This window comes from Panulirus ornatus, chromosome 20 (genome assembly GCF_036320965.1).
Source record: "Panulirus ornatus isolate Po-2019 chromosome 20, ASM3632096v1, whole genome shotgun sequence".
Taxonomy (NCBI): Eukaryota; Metazoa; Arthropoda; class Malacostraca; order Decapoda; family Palinuridae; genus Panulirus; species Panulirus ornatus.
In genome coordinates, this window is record NC_092243.1 from 50884277 (window position 1) to 50900094 (window position 15818).

At 40.6% G+C, this 15818-nt stretch overlaps 1 protein-coding gene across 5 annotated transcripts in view; it reads left to right on the top strand.

Annotated features, from left to right (window-relative positions):
* LOC139756002 (polyamine-transporting ATPase 13A3-like) overlaps window positions 1-15818 on the top strand; it is a 417344-nt gene that overhangs the window by 394502 nt on the left and 7024 nt on the right. For all 5 annotated transcript variants that reach the window (XM_071674925.1, XM_071674926.1, XM_071674927.1 and 2 more), the window contains one exon: window positions 12651-12870. In XM_071674925.1, coding sequence (XP_071531026.1) covers window positions 12651-12870 — 220 coding nt within the window. The remainder of the gene's footprint in view (window positions 1-12650; window positions 12871-15818) is intronic.

Here is a 15818-nt window from a genome sequence, read left to right on the forward strand (position 1 = left end):
TAATGCCACCTCAGGATTCTCCTAATTGGACTCTTTTAGCTGTAAGGCTGCATTCTGTGTGGGAGCAGGGTAAGCTGGGCTCCATTGGGCAGGAAGGTCCTTCACAAAGTTGTATCCCTAGCCTTTGCTTTTAGTGGTTCTGCACACAAACAGACTGTGGGAAGTCCACTGTAAGGTGCATAGGAAAAAACACACACTCCACTCCCTTTACCCTTTTGAGATAATTTCTGCGACAGTTGCAGGTGCCTGGTAGTAATAAACTTACAACAGTTGTGGGCATAATCTTCCCACCTCATTGTTTCCAGTATAGACTAGAGGCATATGTAGATGCTAGATTTCACCCTCAACTCTAATTAGCTTGGAGGAGTATCAACAAGGTTCAATTTCCCTGAGTTGTGGTTGAAAGACAATGCATGCTCTCCACACTCAGGCTCCTTCCTTACTGTGCATTGAAAGCAGTTGAGATTATGCGTGATTCATATAATGAAAGCTGAATGGGAGCTAGAGGAAGGAGAGTTTTTTCAAGCCCAAGATGCCTGATCCCTTGTCTGAATGGCCTCAGAACAGGAATGGTTGAACCATGGATTGGATGAAGAGGTCATCTTGGAGGAAGAGGGGATAAATGTTTTCATTCCCACAAGAATAAACTCTGCTATGCATTTGGTGGAGACAGAAGCTTAACCCAATAAGAGACAGTATTTTCCCCAAGGAAAGTTAGAAAAGAGGTTACGTAAGTCATTCCAGTCAGCTTTGTTGAGGTGCCAGTATATATGCTTAAGAGGGGTTGCTAGAGGGGGAGATGCCATAAGAATAGATACTTTTATGAGTGTGATCAGATGAACCAGTTGTACTGTCACCTTCCTGTTAGTCACGTGACCGCTTTCCCATACAACTTTCCAGCTACACTCTTCAAAGTTTCACCTCTGCAGTTGAATATACATTTTTGTCCCTTTTGCCTTTATATAATGGCACTACACAGGGATTACACCAGTCCTCAGGCATCTCACACAAGCCATGCATATGCTGAAAATTGTAACAATCCAATCAGCAACACAGTCACCCCCTTTCTTCCAAAATGTACCTGCAATCTCATCAACTCCTTGCCACCCTTCACCTTCCATGAAGCTTTCACAACCTCTTCTCTTTTCACCAAACCACTTTCCATGAATCTCACTTTGCATACCTCCATATCTAAAGCATTCCACATTTGGCACCCTATCATCAAACCCATTTATTAACCCATCAAATCATTTACTCCTTTTCCTTTTCACTTCATTTCTGCCTGTTGCCACTTCCCCATTTGCCCCTGCACTGGTATTTCTGTGTGTTATCTCTGTTTTCTCTGTATTAGCATCCTTCCAAAACATATTCTAGCTCTTCCTGAAGTTTGCTGTTACTTGCTCACCCCAACTCTCATTTGTCCTCCTATTCAGCCCCTGTGCCTTCCCTAGGCCTGCTGCTGCTTTCTCTTGTACATCTCCCTATTACTTGCACTCCTTTCTTGAAGTAGTGCTGATATACCTCTCTTTTTTGTTCCACTCACAACTTCCTCATCCCACTACTCACTACACTTTCTCACCTGTCCACCTTCCACCTTTTGCATGCTATGCACTTTTCTTGTGCATGTAAGCAGCACTTCCCTAAACACCTTCCATTCCAAACTCACTTTCCATGGTTCTTTTAATCTTATTTTTTGTCATTCTGCACTCTTTGCACAAACCTCTTTTCCAAGCTCACTTACTTTCACAACCTTCCTCTGACTCATCTTACTTCCTCTTTTCCAAAAGCCTCTACAAACTGTCACTCTTGCTGCTACCAAGCAATGATCAGATATCCCAGTAGCTGCTTCTCACAACACATTCACATTCAAGAGCCTGTTCCTTTTCACACCTGTCTGTTAGAACATAGTCCAATTATGTTCCTTTTCCATCATTCCTACTAACCCTTGTATACTTATGTTTGTCCTTTTTAAGCCAGGTACTCCCAATCATTAGTCATTTTTCAGCATGCAACTCCACAGGTTCTTTACCATTACTGTTTGCAATACCAAGTACCCCACGACCCCTAAATATACCATCAACTGCCACGTCATTTTCGCATTTAGATCACTCATCGCTAACACTTGATTTCTATTATCAAAACTGCTAACACACTAAGGAAGCATTTTCTAAAACCATCGGCTATCTTCTATTGTCCTTTTGTCTGCAGATGCATAAACACTTTTAGTCATCCACTTCTCAAAATCCACTTTCCTTTCTACCCTTGTCAGTCTAGGGCTTCAGCAGCACTGTTACCCCTGGTTTAACTCTTCGCCTCATACAGACCCTTGACTTTACCCCTGAGTTATTCCCAGACCATTCATTCCCTTTCCTTTGTTTTGCTCAGAGCTAGAACACCCAGGTTCCTCTCCCGAAACATACTTCTGTACTATCTTATCCACAAAGCATTCAGACACCCCAGTCTTAACTTTCAAGGAGAATGAGCACTCCTCACATGGCTCTATTTTCTGTTCCAGCTTATAGAAATTAGAAATTCAAAGCAGCTTTTAGAAATTAGGAATACAAGGAGGGTAGGTTTCCAGTTCCCCATTCCTGCCCCCTTTAGTCACCTTCTACAACATGAAGTGAATATATGGGAAGTATTCTTTCCCCACTATCCCCAGGGCTCCAGCTCCCTTTAGTGACCTTCTACAACACACAGGAAATACAAGCAAATTATTCTTTCTCTCCTGTCCCCAGGAATATATATGTGTGTGGAGGGAACAAGGTGAAGTGGGAGACCAAATTAGAGGTGGAAGATGAAGTGTTAAAGATTTTGAGTGATCGGGGCGTGAACGTGTAGGAGGGTAAGAGGCATGCAAGGAATAGAGAGAATTGGAACATTGTGGTATACAGGGGTTGATGTACTGTTAATGGACTGAACCAGGTTTGTGAAATGTCTTGGGTAAACCATGGAAAAGGTCTGTAGGTCCTGGATGGGGAGTTTTGGTTACAGTGCATCACACATGACAGCTAGAGACTGAGTGTGAATGAATGTGTCTTTTTTTGTCTGTTTTCCTGGTGCTGCCTCACTGATGCAGTGGGAGGTGATGCTCTTTCTTGTGAAGCGGGTTGGCACTAGGAATGGATGAGGGCAAGCAAGTATGAATATGTACATGTGTATATATGTATATATATGTATATGTATGTGTGTGGCTGTGTATGTGTATATGTGTATATGCTGATATGTATATGTATGTATTTGTACATGTATAGATGTATATGTATATATGTGTGTACATGAGTGGATGGGTCTGTCTTCATCTGTTTCCCGGTGCTACCTCTCTGACATGGGAAATGGCGATCAAGTATATTGAAAAAATAGATATTTTATATTATACATATATATATATACACACACATGTACACATACTGTTTATGCATATGTATATGTGAATATATTGATATGTTGGAAAGGATCACAATTTTGCGCATGATCAAGATATTCCTATGACTCATAGGAATATTGATATGTATATGGAAATGTATGTATGAATGAATGTGTGTTGTGAGTGGATTTTTGCAGGGAAGTATTGCAAATGATTGGGAGATGTATAAAAGAAAGCAGCAGGAGGTCAAAAGAAAGGTGCAATAGGTGAAAAAGAGGGCAAAAGAGAGTTGGGGTGAGAAAGCATCATTAGATTTTAGGGAGAATAAAAAGATGTTTGGAAGTGCATAAAACAAGAGAACAAATGGGAGCATCGGTGAAGGGGGCAAATGGGAGGTAATAACAAGTAGTGATGAAGTGAGAAGGAGATGGAGTAAGTATTTTGAAGGTTTGTTGAATGTGTTTGATGATAGAGTGGCAGATATAGGGTGTTTTGGTCAGGGTGATGTGCGAAGTGAGAGGGTCAGGGAGAATGGTTTGGTGTACAGAGAAGAGGTAGTGAAAGCTTTGTGGAAGATGAAAGCCACCAAGGCAGCAGGTTTGGATGGTATTGCAGTGGAATTTATTAAAAAGGGTTGACTGTGTTGTTGATTGGTTGGTAACGATATTCAGTGTGTGTATGGATCATGGTGAAGTGCATGAGGATTGGCATAATGCTTGCTTGGTGCCATTGAACAAAGGCAAAGGGGGTAAAGGTGAGTGTTCAAATTACAGAGGTATAAGTTTGTTGAGTATTCCTGGGAAGTTTTATGGGAGGGTATGAAGTCTGTTGGGGATGAGAGAGCTTGGGAAGTGAGTCAGTTGTTGTTCGCTGATGATACAGTGCTGGTGGCTGATTCATGTGAGAAACTGCAGAAGCTGGTGACTGAGTTTGGTAAAGTGTGTGAAAGAAGAAAGTTAAGAGTAAATGTGAATAAGAGCAAGGTTATTAGGTACAGTAGGGTTGAGGGTCGAGTCAATTGGGAGGTGAGTTTGAATGGAGAAAAACTGGAGGAAGTGAAGTGTTTTAGATATCTGGGAGTGGATCTTGCAGCGGATGGAACCATGGAAGCGGAAGAGGATCATAGGGTGGGGGAGGGGACGAAAATTCTGGGAGCCCTGAAGAATGTGTGGAAGTCGAGAACATTATATCGGAAAGCAAAAATGGGTATGTTTGAAGGAATAGTGGTTCCAACAATGTTGTATGGTTGCGAGACGTGGGATGTGGATAGAGTTGTGCGCAGGAGGATGGATGTGCTGGAAATGAGATGTTTGAGGACAATATGTGGTGTGAGGTGGTTTGATCGAGTAAGTAACGTAAGGGTAAGAGAGATGTGTGGAAATAAAAAGAGCGTGGTTGAGAGAGCAGAAGAGGGTGTTTTGAAATGGTTCGGGCACATGGAGAGAATGAGTGAGGAAAGATTGACCAAGAGAATATATGTGTCGGAGGTGGAGGGAATGAGGAGAAGAGGGAGACCAAATTGGAGGTGGAAAGATGGAGTGAAAAAGATTTTGTGTGATCGGGGCCTGAACATGCAGGAGGGTGAAAGGAGGGCAAGGAATAGAGTGATTTGGAGCGATGTGGTATACCGGGGTTGACGTGCTGTCAGTGGATTGAATCAAGGCATGTGAGGCGTCTGGGGTAAACCATGGAAAGCTGTGTAGGTATGTATATTTGCGTGTGTGGACGTATGTATATACATGTGTATGGGGGTGGGTTGGGCCATTTCTTTCATCTGTTTCCTTGCGCTACCTCGCAAACGCGGGAGACAGCGACAAAGCAAAAAAAAAAAAAAAAAAAATTGATTGAGAGGGTAAAGGTATGTACAGAGCATCAGGTTGGGGAAGAGCAGTGTGGTTTCAGAAGTGGTAGAGGATGTGTGGATCAGGTGTTTGCTTTGAAGAATGTATGTGAGAAATACTTAGAAAAACAGATGGATTTGTATGTAGCATTTATGGATCTGGAGAAGGCATATGATAGGACTGATAGAGATGCTTTGTGGAAGGTTTCAAGAGTATATGGTGTGGGAGGTAAGTTGCTAGAAGCAATGAAAAGTTTTTACCAAGGATGTAAGGCATGTGTATGAGTAGGAAGAGAGGAAAGTGATTGGTTCCCGGTGAATGTCAGTTTGTGCCAGGGGTGCATGATGTCTCCATGGTTGTTTAATTTGTTTATGGGTGGGGTGGTTAGGAAGATGAATGCAAGAGTTTTGGAGAGAAGAGCAAGTATGCAGTCTGCTGAGGATGAGAGAGCTTGGGAAGTGAGTCAGTTGTTGATCGCTGATGATACAGCACTGGTGGCTGATTCAGGTGAGATACTGTAGAAGTTGGTGACTGAGTTTGGTAAAGTGTGTAAAAGAAGAAAGCTGAGAGTAAATGTGAATAAGAGCAAGGTTATTAGGTTCAGTAGAGTTGAGGGACAAGTTAATTGGTAGATAAGTTTGAATGGTGGCTGATTCGGGTGAGAAACTGCAGAAGCTGGTGACTGAGTTTGGTAAAGTGTGTGAAAGAAGAAAGCTGAGAGTAAATGTGAATAAGAGCAAGGTTATTAGGTACAGTATGGTTAAGGGACAAGTCAATTGGGAGGTAAGTTTGAATGGAGAAAAACTGGAGGAAGTGAAGTGTTTTAGATATCTGGGAGTTGATTTGGCAGCTGATGGAACCATGGAAGTGGAAGTGAATCATAGGGTGGGGGAGGGGGTGAAAGTTCTTGGAGCGTTGAAAAATTTGTGGAAGTCGAGAACATTATCTTGGAAAGCAATAATGGGTATATTTGAAGGAATAGTGGTTCCAAAAATGTTATATGGTTGCGAGGCGTGGGCTATAGATAAAGTTGTACGGAGGAGGGTGGATGTGCTGGAAATGAGATGTGTGAGGTGGTTTGATCGAGTATGTAATTAAAGGGTAAGAGAGATGTGTGGTGATAAAAAGAGTGTGGTTGAGAGAGCAGAAGAGGGTGTTTTGAAATGGTGGGGGGGTCGTCGTGCTGTCAATGGATTAAACTACGGCATGTGAAGCATCTGGGGTAAACCATGGAAGGTTTGTGGGGCCTGGATGTGGAAAGGGAGCTGTGGTTTCATTGCATTATTACATGACATCTAGAGACTGAGTGTGAACGAATGTGGCCTTTGTTGTCTTTTCCTAGCGCTACCTCGTGCACATGTGGGGGGGAGGGGGTTGTCAGTTCATGTATGCCAGGGTGGCAACGGGAATGAATAAGGGCAGACAGTATGAATTATGTACTTGTGTATTTATGTATATGTCTGTGTGTATATAAATATGTATATGTTGAGATGTATAGGTATGTATATGTGCATGTGTGGACGTGTATGTGTATGCATCTGTATGTGTGTGGGTTGGGCCATTCTTTTGTCTGTTTCCATGTGCTACCTCGCTAATGCAGGAGACAGCAACAAAATATAATAAATAAATTATTAAGTTTGAATCGAGAAAAACTGGAGGAAGTGAAGTGTTTCAGATATCTGGGAGTGGACTTAGCAGCAGATGGAACCATTGTAAGTGAGTCACAGGTTGGGGGAGGGAACAAAGGTTGTGGGAGCATTGAAGAATGTGTGGAAGGTGAGATCATTATCTCGGAGAGCAAGCAAAAATGGGTACGTTTGAAGGAATAGTTGTTCCAACAATGTTTTATGGTTGCGAGGCATGGGCTATAGATAGGTTTTTGCGGAAGAGGATGGATGTGTTGGAATGAAGTGTTTAAGGACAATATATGGTGTGAGGTGGTTTGATTGAGTGATTAATAAAAGGGCAAGAGTAATGTATGGTAATAAAAAGAGTGTGGTTGAGAGAGCAGAGGAGGATGTGTAGAAATGGTTTGGTCACATGGAGAGAAAGAGCGAGAAAAGATTGACAAAGAGGATATATGTGTCAGAGGTGGAGGGAAGAAGAAGCGGGAGACCAAATTGGAGGTGGAAAGATGGAGTGAAAAATATTTTGAGCGATCGGGAATGGATGAAGGCAGCAAGTATGAATATGTACATGCATATGTCTGTGTTTTTATATGTATGTGTGCATTGAAATGTATATATGCATGTATGGGCGTTTATGTACATACATGTGTGCATGGGTGGGTTGGGCTATTCCTTGTCTGTTTCCTTGCTCTACCTTGCTGATGCGGGGATGGTGATTGATTATGATAAATGAAATAAATGAGTGGATGTGTATTTCTTCATCTTTTTCCTGGCACTGCCTTGCTGATGCGGGAAATGGCAATCAAGTATGATAAATGAATATGAATATTTATATTATACATGCAAGCTAGAGTTGATGTGTGCAAATAGATGCATTTCTTTTTCTATTCTTGGTGATACCTAGCATAAATGGTAAATGTTAAGAAGTATATAAGAAAAAAATTACACCAATTACAAAAAGATAGACTTTGGGATATTAATGTGCCGAGAGGGGCAACTAGTGGGATGTCTGATTACTATCTTGTGGAGGCAAAGGTGAAGATTTGTAGAGGTTTTCAAAATAGAAGAGAGAATATCGGGGAGAAGAGAGTGGTGAGAGTAAGTGAGCTTGGAAAGGAGACTTGTGTGAGGAAGTACCAGGAGAGACTGAGTGTAAAATGGCAAAAGGTGAGAGCAAATGATGTGAGGAGATTGAGTGAGGAATGGGATGTGTTTAGGAAAGCAGTGATGGCATGGCAAGAGATGCATGTGGCATGAAAAAGGTGAGAGTTGGGCAGATTAAAAAGTGTGGTTAGTGGTGGAATGAAGAAGTAAAGTTGTTAGTGAAAGAGAAAAGAAAGGCGTTTGGATGATACTTACAAGGAAGTGCAAATGACTGGGAGATATATAAGGGAAAGTAGCAAGAGGTCAAGAGGAAGGTGCAAGGGTTGAAAAAGAGGACAAGTGAAAGTTGGGGTGAAAGTATCGTTAAACTTTAGGGAGATTGAATATATGTTTTGGAAGGAGGTAAATAACATGCATAAGACAAGAGAACAAACAAATGGGAACATCAGGGAAGGGGGGCAGGGGATGAAGTAGGGAGGAGATGGAATAAGTATTTTGAAGGTCTGTTGAATGTGTTTGATGATAGAGTTGCAGATGTAGGGTGTTTTGGTCGAGATGGTGTGCGAAGTGAGAGAGAAGATGAAGTCCGACAAAGTGGTGGGTTAGGTTGGTATTGCACTTGAATTTAGTAAGAAAGGGGGTGACTGTGTTGTTGATTGGTTGGAAAGGATGTTCAGTGTATGTAAGGATCATGATGAAGTGCCTAATGACTGGCAGAATGCATGTATAGTGCCATTGTACAATGACAAAGGGTATAAAGGTGAATGTTCAAACTACAGAGGCATAAGTTTGTTGGAGTATTCCTAGAAAATTGTATGGAAGGGTATTGATTGAGAGGGTGAAGGCATGTACAAAGCATCAGATTGGGGAGAAGCAGTGTCATTTCAGAAGTGTTAGAGGATGTGTGGATCAGGTGCTTGCTTTGAAGAATGTGTTTGAGAAATACTTAGAAAAATAGATGGATTTTTTTGTAGCATTTGTTGATCAGGAGAAGGCATATGATAGAGTTGATAGAGATGCTTTGTGGAAGGTCTTAAGAGTATATGGTGTAGGAGGTAAGCTGCTAGAAGCATTGAGAAGTTTTTATCAAAGGCATGTGTACAAGTAGGAAGAGAAGAGAGTGATTGGTTCCCAGTGAATGTCAGTCTTTGGCAGGGTTGTGTGATGTACCCATTGTTGTTTGTTTGTAGATGGGGTGTTTAGGGAGGTAAATGCAAGAGTTATGGGGAGAGGGGCGAGTGTGCAGTCGTTAGGGATGAGAGGACTTAGGAAATGTCAGTTATTGTTCTCCAGTGATACAGCACTGGTGACTGATTCAAGTGAGAAACTGCAGAAGTTGGTGACTGAGTTTGGAAAAGTGTGAGAAAGAGAAAGTTGAGAGTAAATATGAATAAGAGCTAAGTTATTAGGTTCAGCTGGTTTGAGGAACAAGTTAGTTGAGATGTAATTTTGAAAAGAGAAAAACTGGAGGAAGTGAAGTGTTTTAATTATCTAGGAGTGGACTTATCAGAGAATGGAATCATGGAAGTGGCAGAGTCATAGGGTGGGGGAGGGGCAAAGGTTCTGGGAGTGATGAAGAATGTATGGGAAGAGAGAATGTTATCTTGGAGAGTAAAAATGGGTATGTTTGAAGGGATAGTAGTTCGAACAATATTACATGGTTGTGAGATATAGGCTATAGATGGGGTTGTACAGAGGAGGGTGGATGTGATGGAAATGAAATGTTTGAAGAGAATATGTGGTGTGAGGTGGTTTGATCGAGTAAGTAATGAAAGAGTAAGAGAGACGTATGGTAATAAAAAGACTGTAGTTGAGAGAGTATAAGAGGTGTATGTTTTGGACATATGGAGAGAATGAGTGAGGAAAGGTTCACAAGATGATGTATGTATCAGAGGTGGGGGGAACAAGGAGAGATGGGAAACCAAATTGGAGGTGGAAAGATGGAGTGATAAAGATTTTGAGTAATTGGGGTCTGAACATGCTGGAGGGTGAGAGGCATTAAAGGAATAAAGGGAGTGGAATCATGTGGTATACCGAGGTTGACGTGTTGTCAGTGGACTGAACCAGGGCACGTGAAGTGTCTGGGGTATACCATGGAAAGGTCTGTGGGGCTTGGATGTGGATAGGGTGAGCTGTGGTTTTGGTGCATTACATATGAGAACTAGAGACTGAATAGGAACGAATGTGGCTACCTCGCTGGCACGGGGTGGCAAAGCTGTTTCCTGTGGGGCATGGTAGTGCTGGCAATGGATGAAGGCAAGCAAGTATGAATATGTAAATGTGTATATGTATTTTTTATACATGTGTGTATGTGTATGCATATGTGTATATGTTGATATGTATGTATGTATATGTATGTATGTATATGTATGTGGGTGTGAATGTGTGTATATGAGTGGATGGATCTTTCTTCATCCATTTCTTGGCACTACCTTGCTGATGCGGGAAATGGCAATCAAGTGTAATAGATAATAATAATGGATAATAAAAGTGTTTATGTAATTTTTCAGTTTGATTCAGTATCTAAAGGTTTAAATGAGCAGAGAAGAGACCAGACTCAAACAGGAGGTACAATTATGGAAACTACACGAAACTTGACAGTCTCAGTGATAACATAAACCAGGAGGTAGAGTTCGGTAGATGGAAACCAGAGCATTGTGCTGGAAAGTTTTGTGAAATTTACCTTGACGAAGTAGGGATGTGGGTACCTTTATGCTCACATACAAAAGGAAGGTTGAGGAAGATGGAGTACTGGTTCAATAAAAGATGTCCAAAAGTGAAGGAACTTTGTGATGTGCTGTTATAAAGATATAGATAGCACTCCAGTCATGTAGCATTGGAGGTCTAAGAGAACAAGCAATAAGCATAGCAGACTAATAAAGGAAGAACAGAGGATCTTTGAGAAAAATATTTGCCAGTGCGGGGGATTATTGAAAACTGTTCCATAAAGTTGGCAGGAGTAAAGTTTCAGTAAAAGAGCAGCTAATCAGGGTAAGGGATTCAGAGGAAAGAGTTAGAGGATGATGTAACAGCATGAGAGGAACTGATTGACAAATTTGAAAATGTTTTCAAGACCAGTGAGATGGAATGGAAAAGAGGTATTGGAAAGCTATTGAATTTTAGAGAAGACACAAACTAAATACATAAGGGTCTTGACTCATTTAGAACTCTTGGTTCTGATGAAATTCTCCAAATATGCTAGATATTTGAAGACACACTAGAGAGACTGCATGAAATATTGCTCAAAATGTTTCTTTAAAAAAGGTTCACTCCCAAGGGAGTGGAAATGGGGAACTATCTGTACAGTCAGTGAGGAAGCAGACCAGGAGGAGGAGCTGAACCATAGACAAGTTTCCCCTGATGAGTGTGTTCTGCAGGGTACTGGGAAAGATAATCAGAAAGCGATTGGATAACTTCCTGGAGAGGAAAAATATGTAAGTGAAAGGCATCAAGGTTTAAGGCAAAGGAGACCAAGCATAATGAAACTCACAGATGTGTACTTGAGAATGATCTGTTTTAGGCAAAAGAGAAAGCTAGGTTGATTGTCTGTATATGAAATGCTAGAAAGCATTTGATACTATGATACATAGGAGGCTGGTAAAGAAGCTGGATCTTTAGGCAGGAATAAAGGAGAGACTGCTTGATGGATAGAACATTATCTTTGTGGAAGAAAATAAAAGACCCATGTCAGTGGAACCTTCTTGAAATGGATTGAGGTCACCATTGGTATACCACAGGGGTTTCTTGCTTCCCTTAATGTATGTGAATGACTTATCATACACATTGGATCCCTACCTGAATATGACTGTGAGTGATAGTAAGGTCATAAGGGAAGTGAAAAGTGAACTAGATTGATTCAGCCTTCTAGGGAAATTAGACCAACTCCAAAGGGGATGTGATACAAGATTGATGAAGTTCATCTCAAGCATTTAGCAAATGTAAAGTGATAAGCATGGGATATGGGACGCAGTGAAAGAGGGCCTTGATATAAGTAGTATCTAGTCAGGAGGTAAGGTTCAGTAATCTGTGTGAGAAAGACTTGAAAGCGGACATCACCCCCAAACTGTTACCAGAGTCTTATGTAAGGAGAATAGTAATGGAAACAAATTGGCTGCTGACAAATGTTACAATAGTATTCAAGTGTATGGATAAGGGAGTATTCAGCACAATGTATGTATTGTATGGTAGACCAAACCAACATGCCTCTCAAGTTTACTTACTGCACTTAAAGAAGCACAAAAGACTAATAGAAAGTTTGAGAGGAGGGCAGCAAATATGGTACCAGAAATATGAGAACAGAGGTACAGGTAAAGGCCAGGGGCCTTAGATTTGTCAACCATGGAAGAGAGTAGAGTAAGGGGTGACCTGATCACAACCTTGTAATTTTTTAAGCTAGTGTAATGTTAGGGACAGTGAACAGTTCTCCAAAAGGTGTGGGGATAGATCAGTCAGAGGCCATAATATGAAATTAATCTAGAAACTTGTTAGGAAAGATATTAAGGAGTACTTTTATAGTATAAACATTGTGAATGAATGGATTAAATTACAATATGAGATTGTTGATGTGAACAGCATAGAGAAATTTAAAATTTTGTATGATAGCAAAGAAAGTTTAAGTTATGGCAACCCAGGAATTTATAACTTCTTCCTTTACAGTATTAACCAGTAATTTCAATTAGGTGATCATACATTTATTTAATTTCTTTGCAGGTAACTACACAGGTGGATTCTGGAGTTCATATAAACTTAGATGAGGGAACAAATTACTCATATTGTTTTGCTATGGAAGGCAAATCCTGGGGAGTAGTGCACCAGTACTTCCCAGACATCCTACAGAAATTGGTTGTACGTGGAGCAATATTTGCACGTATGAGCCCTGATCAGAAGCAACAACTTGTACTGGAACTTCAGTCACTTGGATACTTTGTTGGTGAGTATCATAGCTAATTGTTAAAATTTTGTTGAATTGTTGACTAGTCATCACCATTGGAACAAATACTATACTAAAGACTATGTGTTTTACTTCATTTTCACTTTACTATGTGATTTAATGACCTCTCCTACTACTTGATTTAATAACCTCCCCTTTAAGAGAAAAGGTTATGTAGATATCGAGCTTTGTAGAAATATCATTTCTGATAAGCAAAAAGAATAAGTTTACTTGCAGAAAGCTCACTAAGTTCATAGGAAAGGTTGTACTCTCACAGTTTTATAATCTAGGCAAAGTTTAGGGTTAAAATAGTCAGACCAATCATTCATACTAACCTTGAATCCCAGGTCTCCCTAATGTAATTGTAGCCTACCTCACTGTAACCTGCCCACCTCAACATAACCAAAAGGTGGCACAGGGAAAGATAAACATTGTTGAAAATAAACCAGTTGGAATCATAACATTTGACCCAACGATGCTGACTAGTCAACAAAATAACCACTCCAAAATTTAGATTCAGGAGTGCACCTGAGAATGAGAGCTTTTTTTCCTATCATGATAGATTATCACAAATTCATGTTGTATTTTTGTTTTATGGTGTTAAATGATCAAACAAAAAAGGGTCATTACTTCATTCCTTAACCTCACTGATTGTGCTTTCTCTTTTGTATACTCCCCAGTGAGCAAGAATAACTCAATACAAATTATTGAAGAGAGTATCAACAAAGTATGATGTGGAAGGCCCTAACTGAAGACATGGATCTTCATTATTCATATATGATCATTTTTTTCTTTCTAGGTGTGATTTAATTCTACACTTTACACCTAAGCACAATACACTGTTTATAGTTTGTTTTTACTTAGTTTGATTTCATTCATCTTATATGTATCTATTACACATTTGTTTAGAATAGACATGGTTTTTAACTTTTATTTTCATTACATACAATGATCCTATATCACAGATAGACGATTGTTTTGGTGCATTACAAGTGACATCTAGAGAATGGATGTAAGTGCTTGAGGCCTTTTCTTTGTCTATTCCAGGTGGAACCTTGTTAATTCGGGAAACAGCAAACAAGTATTAAAGAAAAAGAAAAGAGTTTTGTTTATATGAATAGATAAAAAGATTTAATGAAAAATATTCACAAGAGTAAATGTGAATAAGAGCAAGGTTATTAGGTACAGTAGGGTTGAGGGTCAAGTCAATTGGGAGGTGAGTTTGAATGGAGAAAAACTGGAGGAAGTGAAGTGTTTTAGATATCTGGGAGTGGATCTGGCAGTGGATGGAACCATGGAAGCGGAAGTGGATCATAGGGTGGGGGAGGGGGCGAAAATTCTGGGAGCCTTGAAGAATGTGTGGAAGTCGAGAACATTATCTTGGAAAGCAAAAATGGGTATGTTTGAAGGAATAGTGGTTCCAACAATGTTGTATGGTTGCGAGGCGTGGGCTATGGATAGAGTTGTGTGCAGGAGGATGGATGTGCTGGAAATGAGATGTTTGAGGACAATGTGTGGTGTGAGGTGGTTTGATCGAGTAAGTAACGTAAGGGTAAGAGAGATGTGTGGAAATAAAAAGAGCGTGGTTGAGAGAGCAGAAGAGGGTGTTTTGAAATGGTTTGGGCACATGGAGAGAATGAGTGAGGAAAGATTGACCAAGAGGATATATGTGTCGGAGGTGGAGGGAACGAGGAGAAGAGGGAGACCAAATTGGAGGTGGAAAGATGGAGTGAAAAAGATTTTGTGTGATCGGGGCCTGAACATGCAGGAGGGTGAAAGGAGGGCAAGGAGTAGAGTGAATTGGAGAGCGATGTGGTGTACCGGGGTTGACGTGCTGTCAGTGGATTGAATCAAGGCATGTGAAGCGTCTGGGGTAAACCATGGAAAGCTGTGTAGGTATGTATATTTGCGTGTGTGGACATATGTATATACATGTGTATGGGGGTGGGTTGGGCCATTTCTTTCATCTGTTTCCTTGCGTTACCTCGCAAACGTGGGAGACAGCGACAAAGCAAAAAAAAAAAAAAAAAAACCTGTAAAAGAGATACTGTTTCTTTTACAACTACATTAGTTGTGCATCTTCCAGTCCCTTGCACTGCTTTCCTTTATGTAATGCCCGTTCATCTCTCTTTTCTCACAGAGAAACAAGGATTTGTATTTATGGATCTGAAGAAAGTATATGATAACATGATTGTGGAATTTATATTGAATATATGATGTGGTGGAGTTTTTATCAAGAGAGTAAGGTGTGTGTGTGTGAGGAGGTAGAGGAGGTGAATGGTTCTAGGGACAGGTGGATGAACACCAGGGGTGTGTTATATCACTATGACAGTTCAGGTAGTCTGTGGGTGAGATTGATGTATGCAAGGGCCTTGGAGAGGGGAGCAGGTATGCAGAGTGTTAGGATGATAGGTAGTCTTTGCAGATGACACAGCACTGTTAGCAGATTCAGATGAGGAACTTCAGAACCTGGTTTGTGAATGTGGGAGTGTGTGAAAGGAGAAAGTTGAGAATAAATATGAATAAAAGCAAGATTAGGGTTGGCAGTGATGAGAAATAGTTTACTTGAAGTAGGCTTTAAATGGAGAGAACTTGAAGGAATTGGTGTTTTTGAGATTCCTGGGAGTGGTGGATATGGCAGTTAAAGGAACCATGTGAACTGAAGAGAGTCATAGAGTGTTTGAGGGGGCAAAGATCCTGGGTACCTTGAGGAATGTGTGGAAAGAGTGGTCACTGTCTTTAAGGGCAAGTATAGGTATGTTTGATGGTGTAGTAGTCCTGTTGGTGCTGTATAAATTAGAAGTAAAATGTTTGAGAACAATATATGGTGTGAGGAGGATTGATAAAACAAGAAATGATAGTGTAAGAGAAAGATTTAGTAATAAGTGGAGTACATATAAGGGAACTGAATAAGGTGTGGGAAAATGGATTGGACATATGGAGAGGAT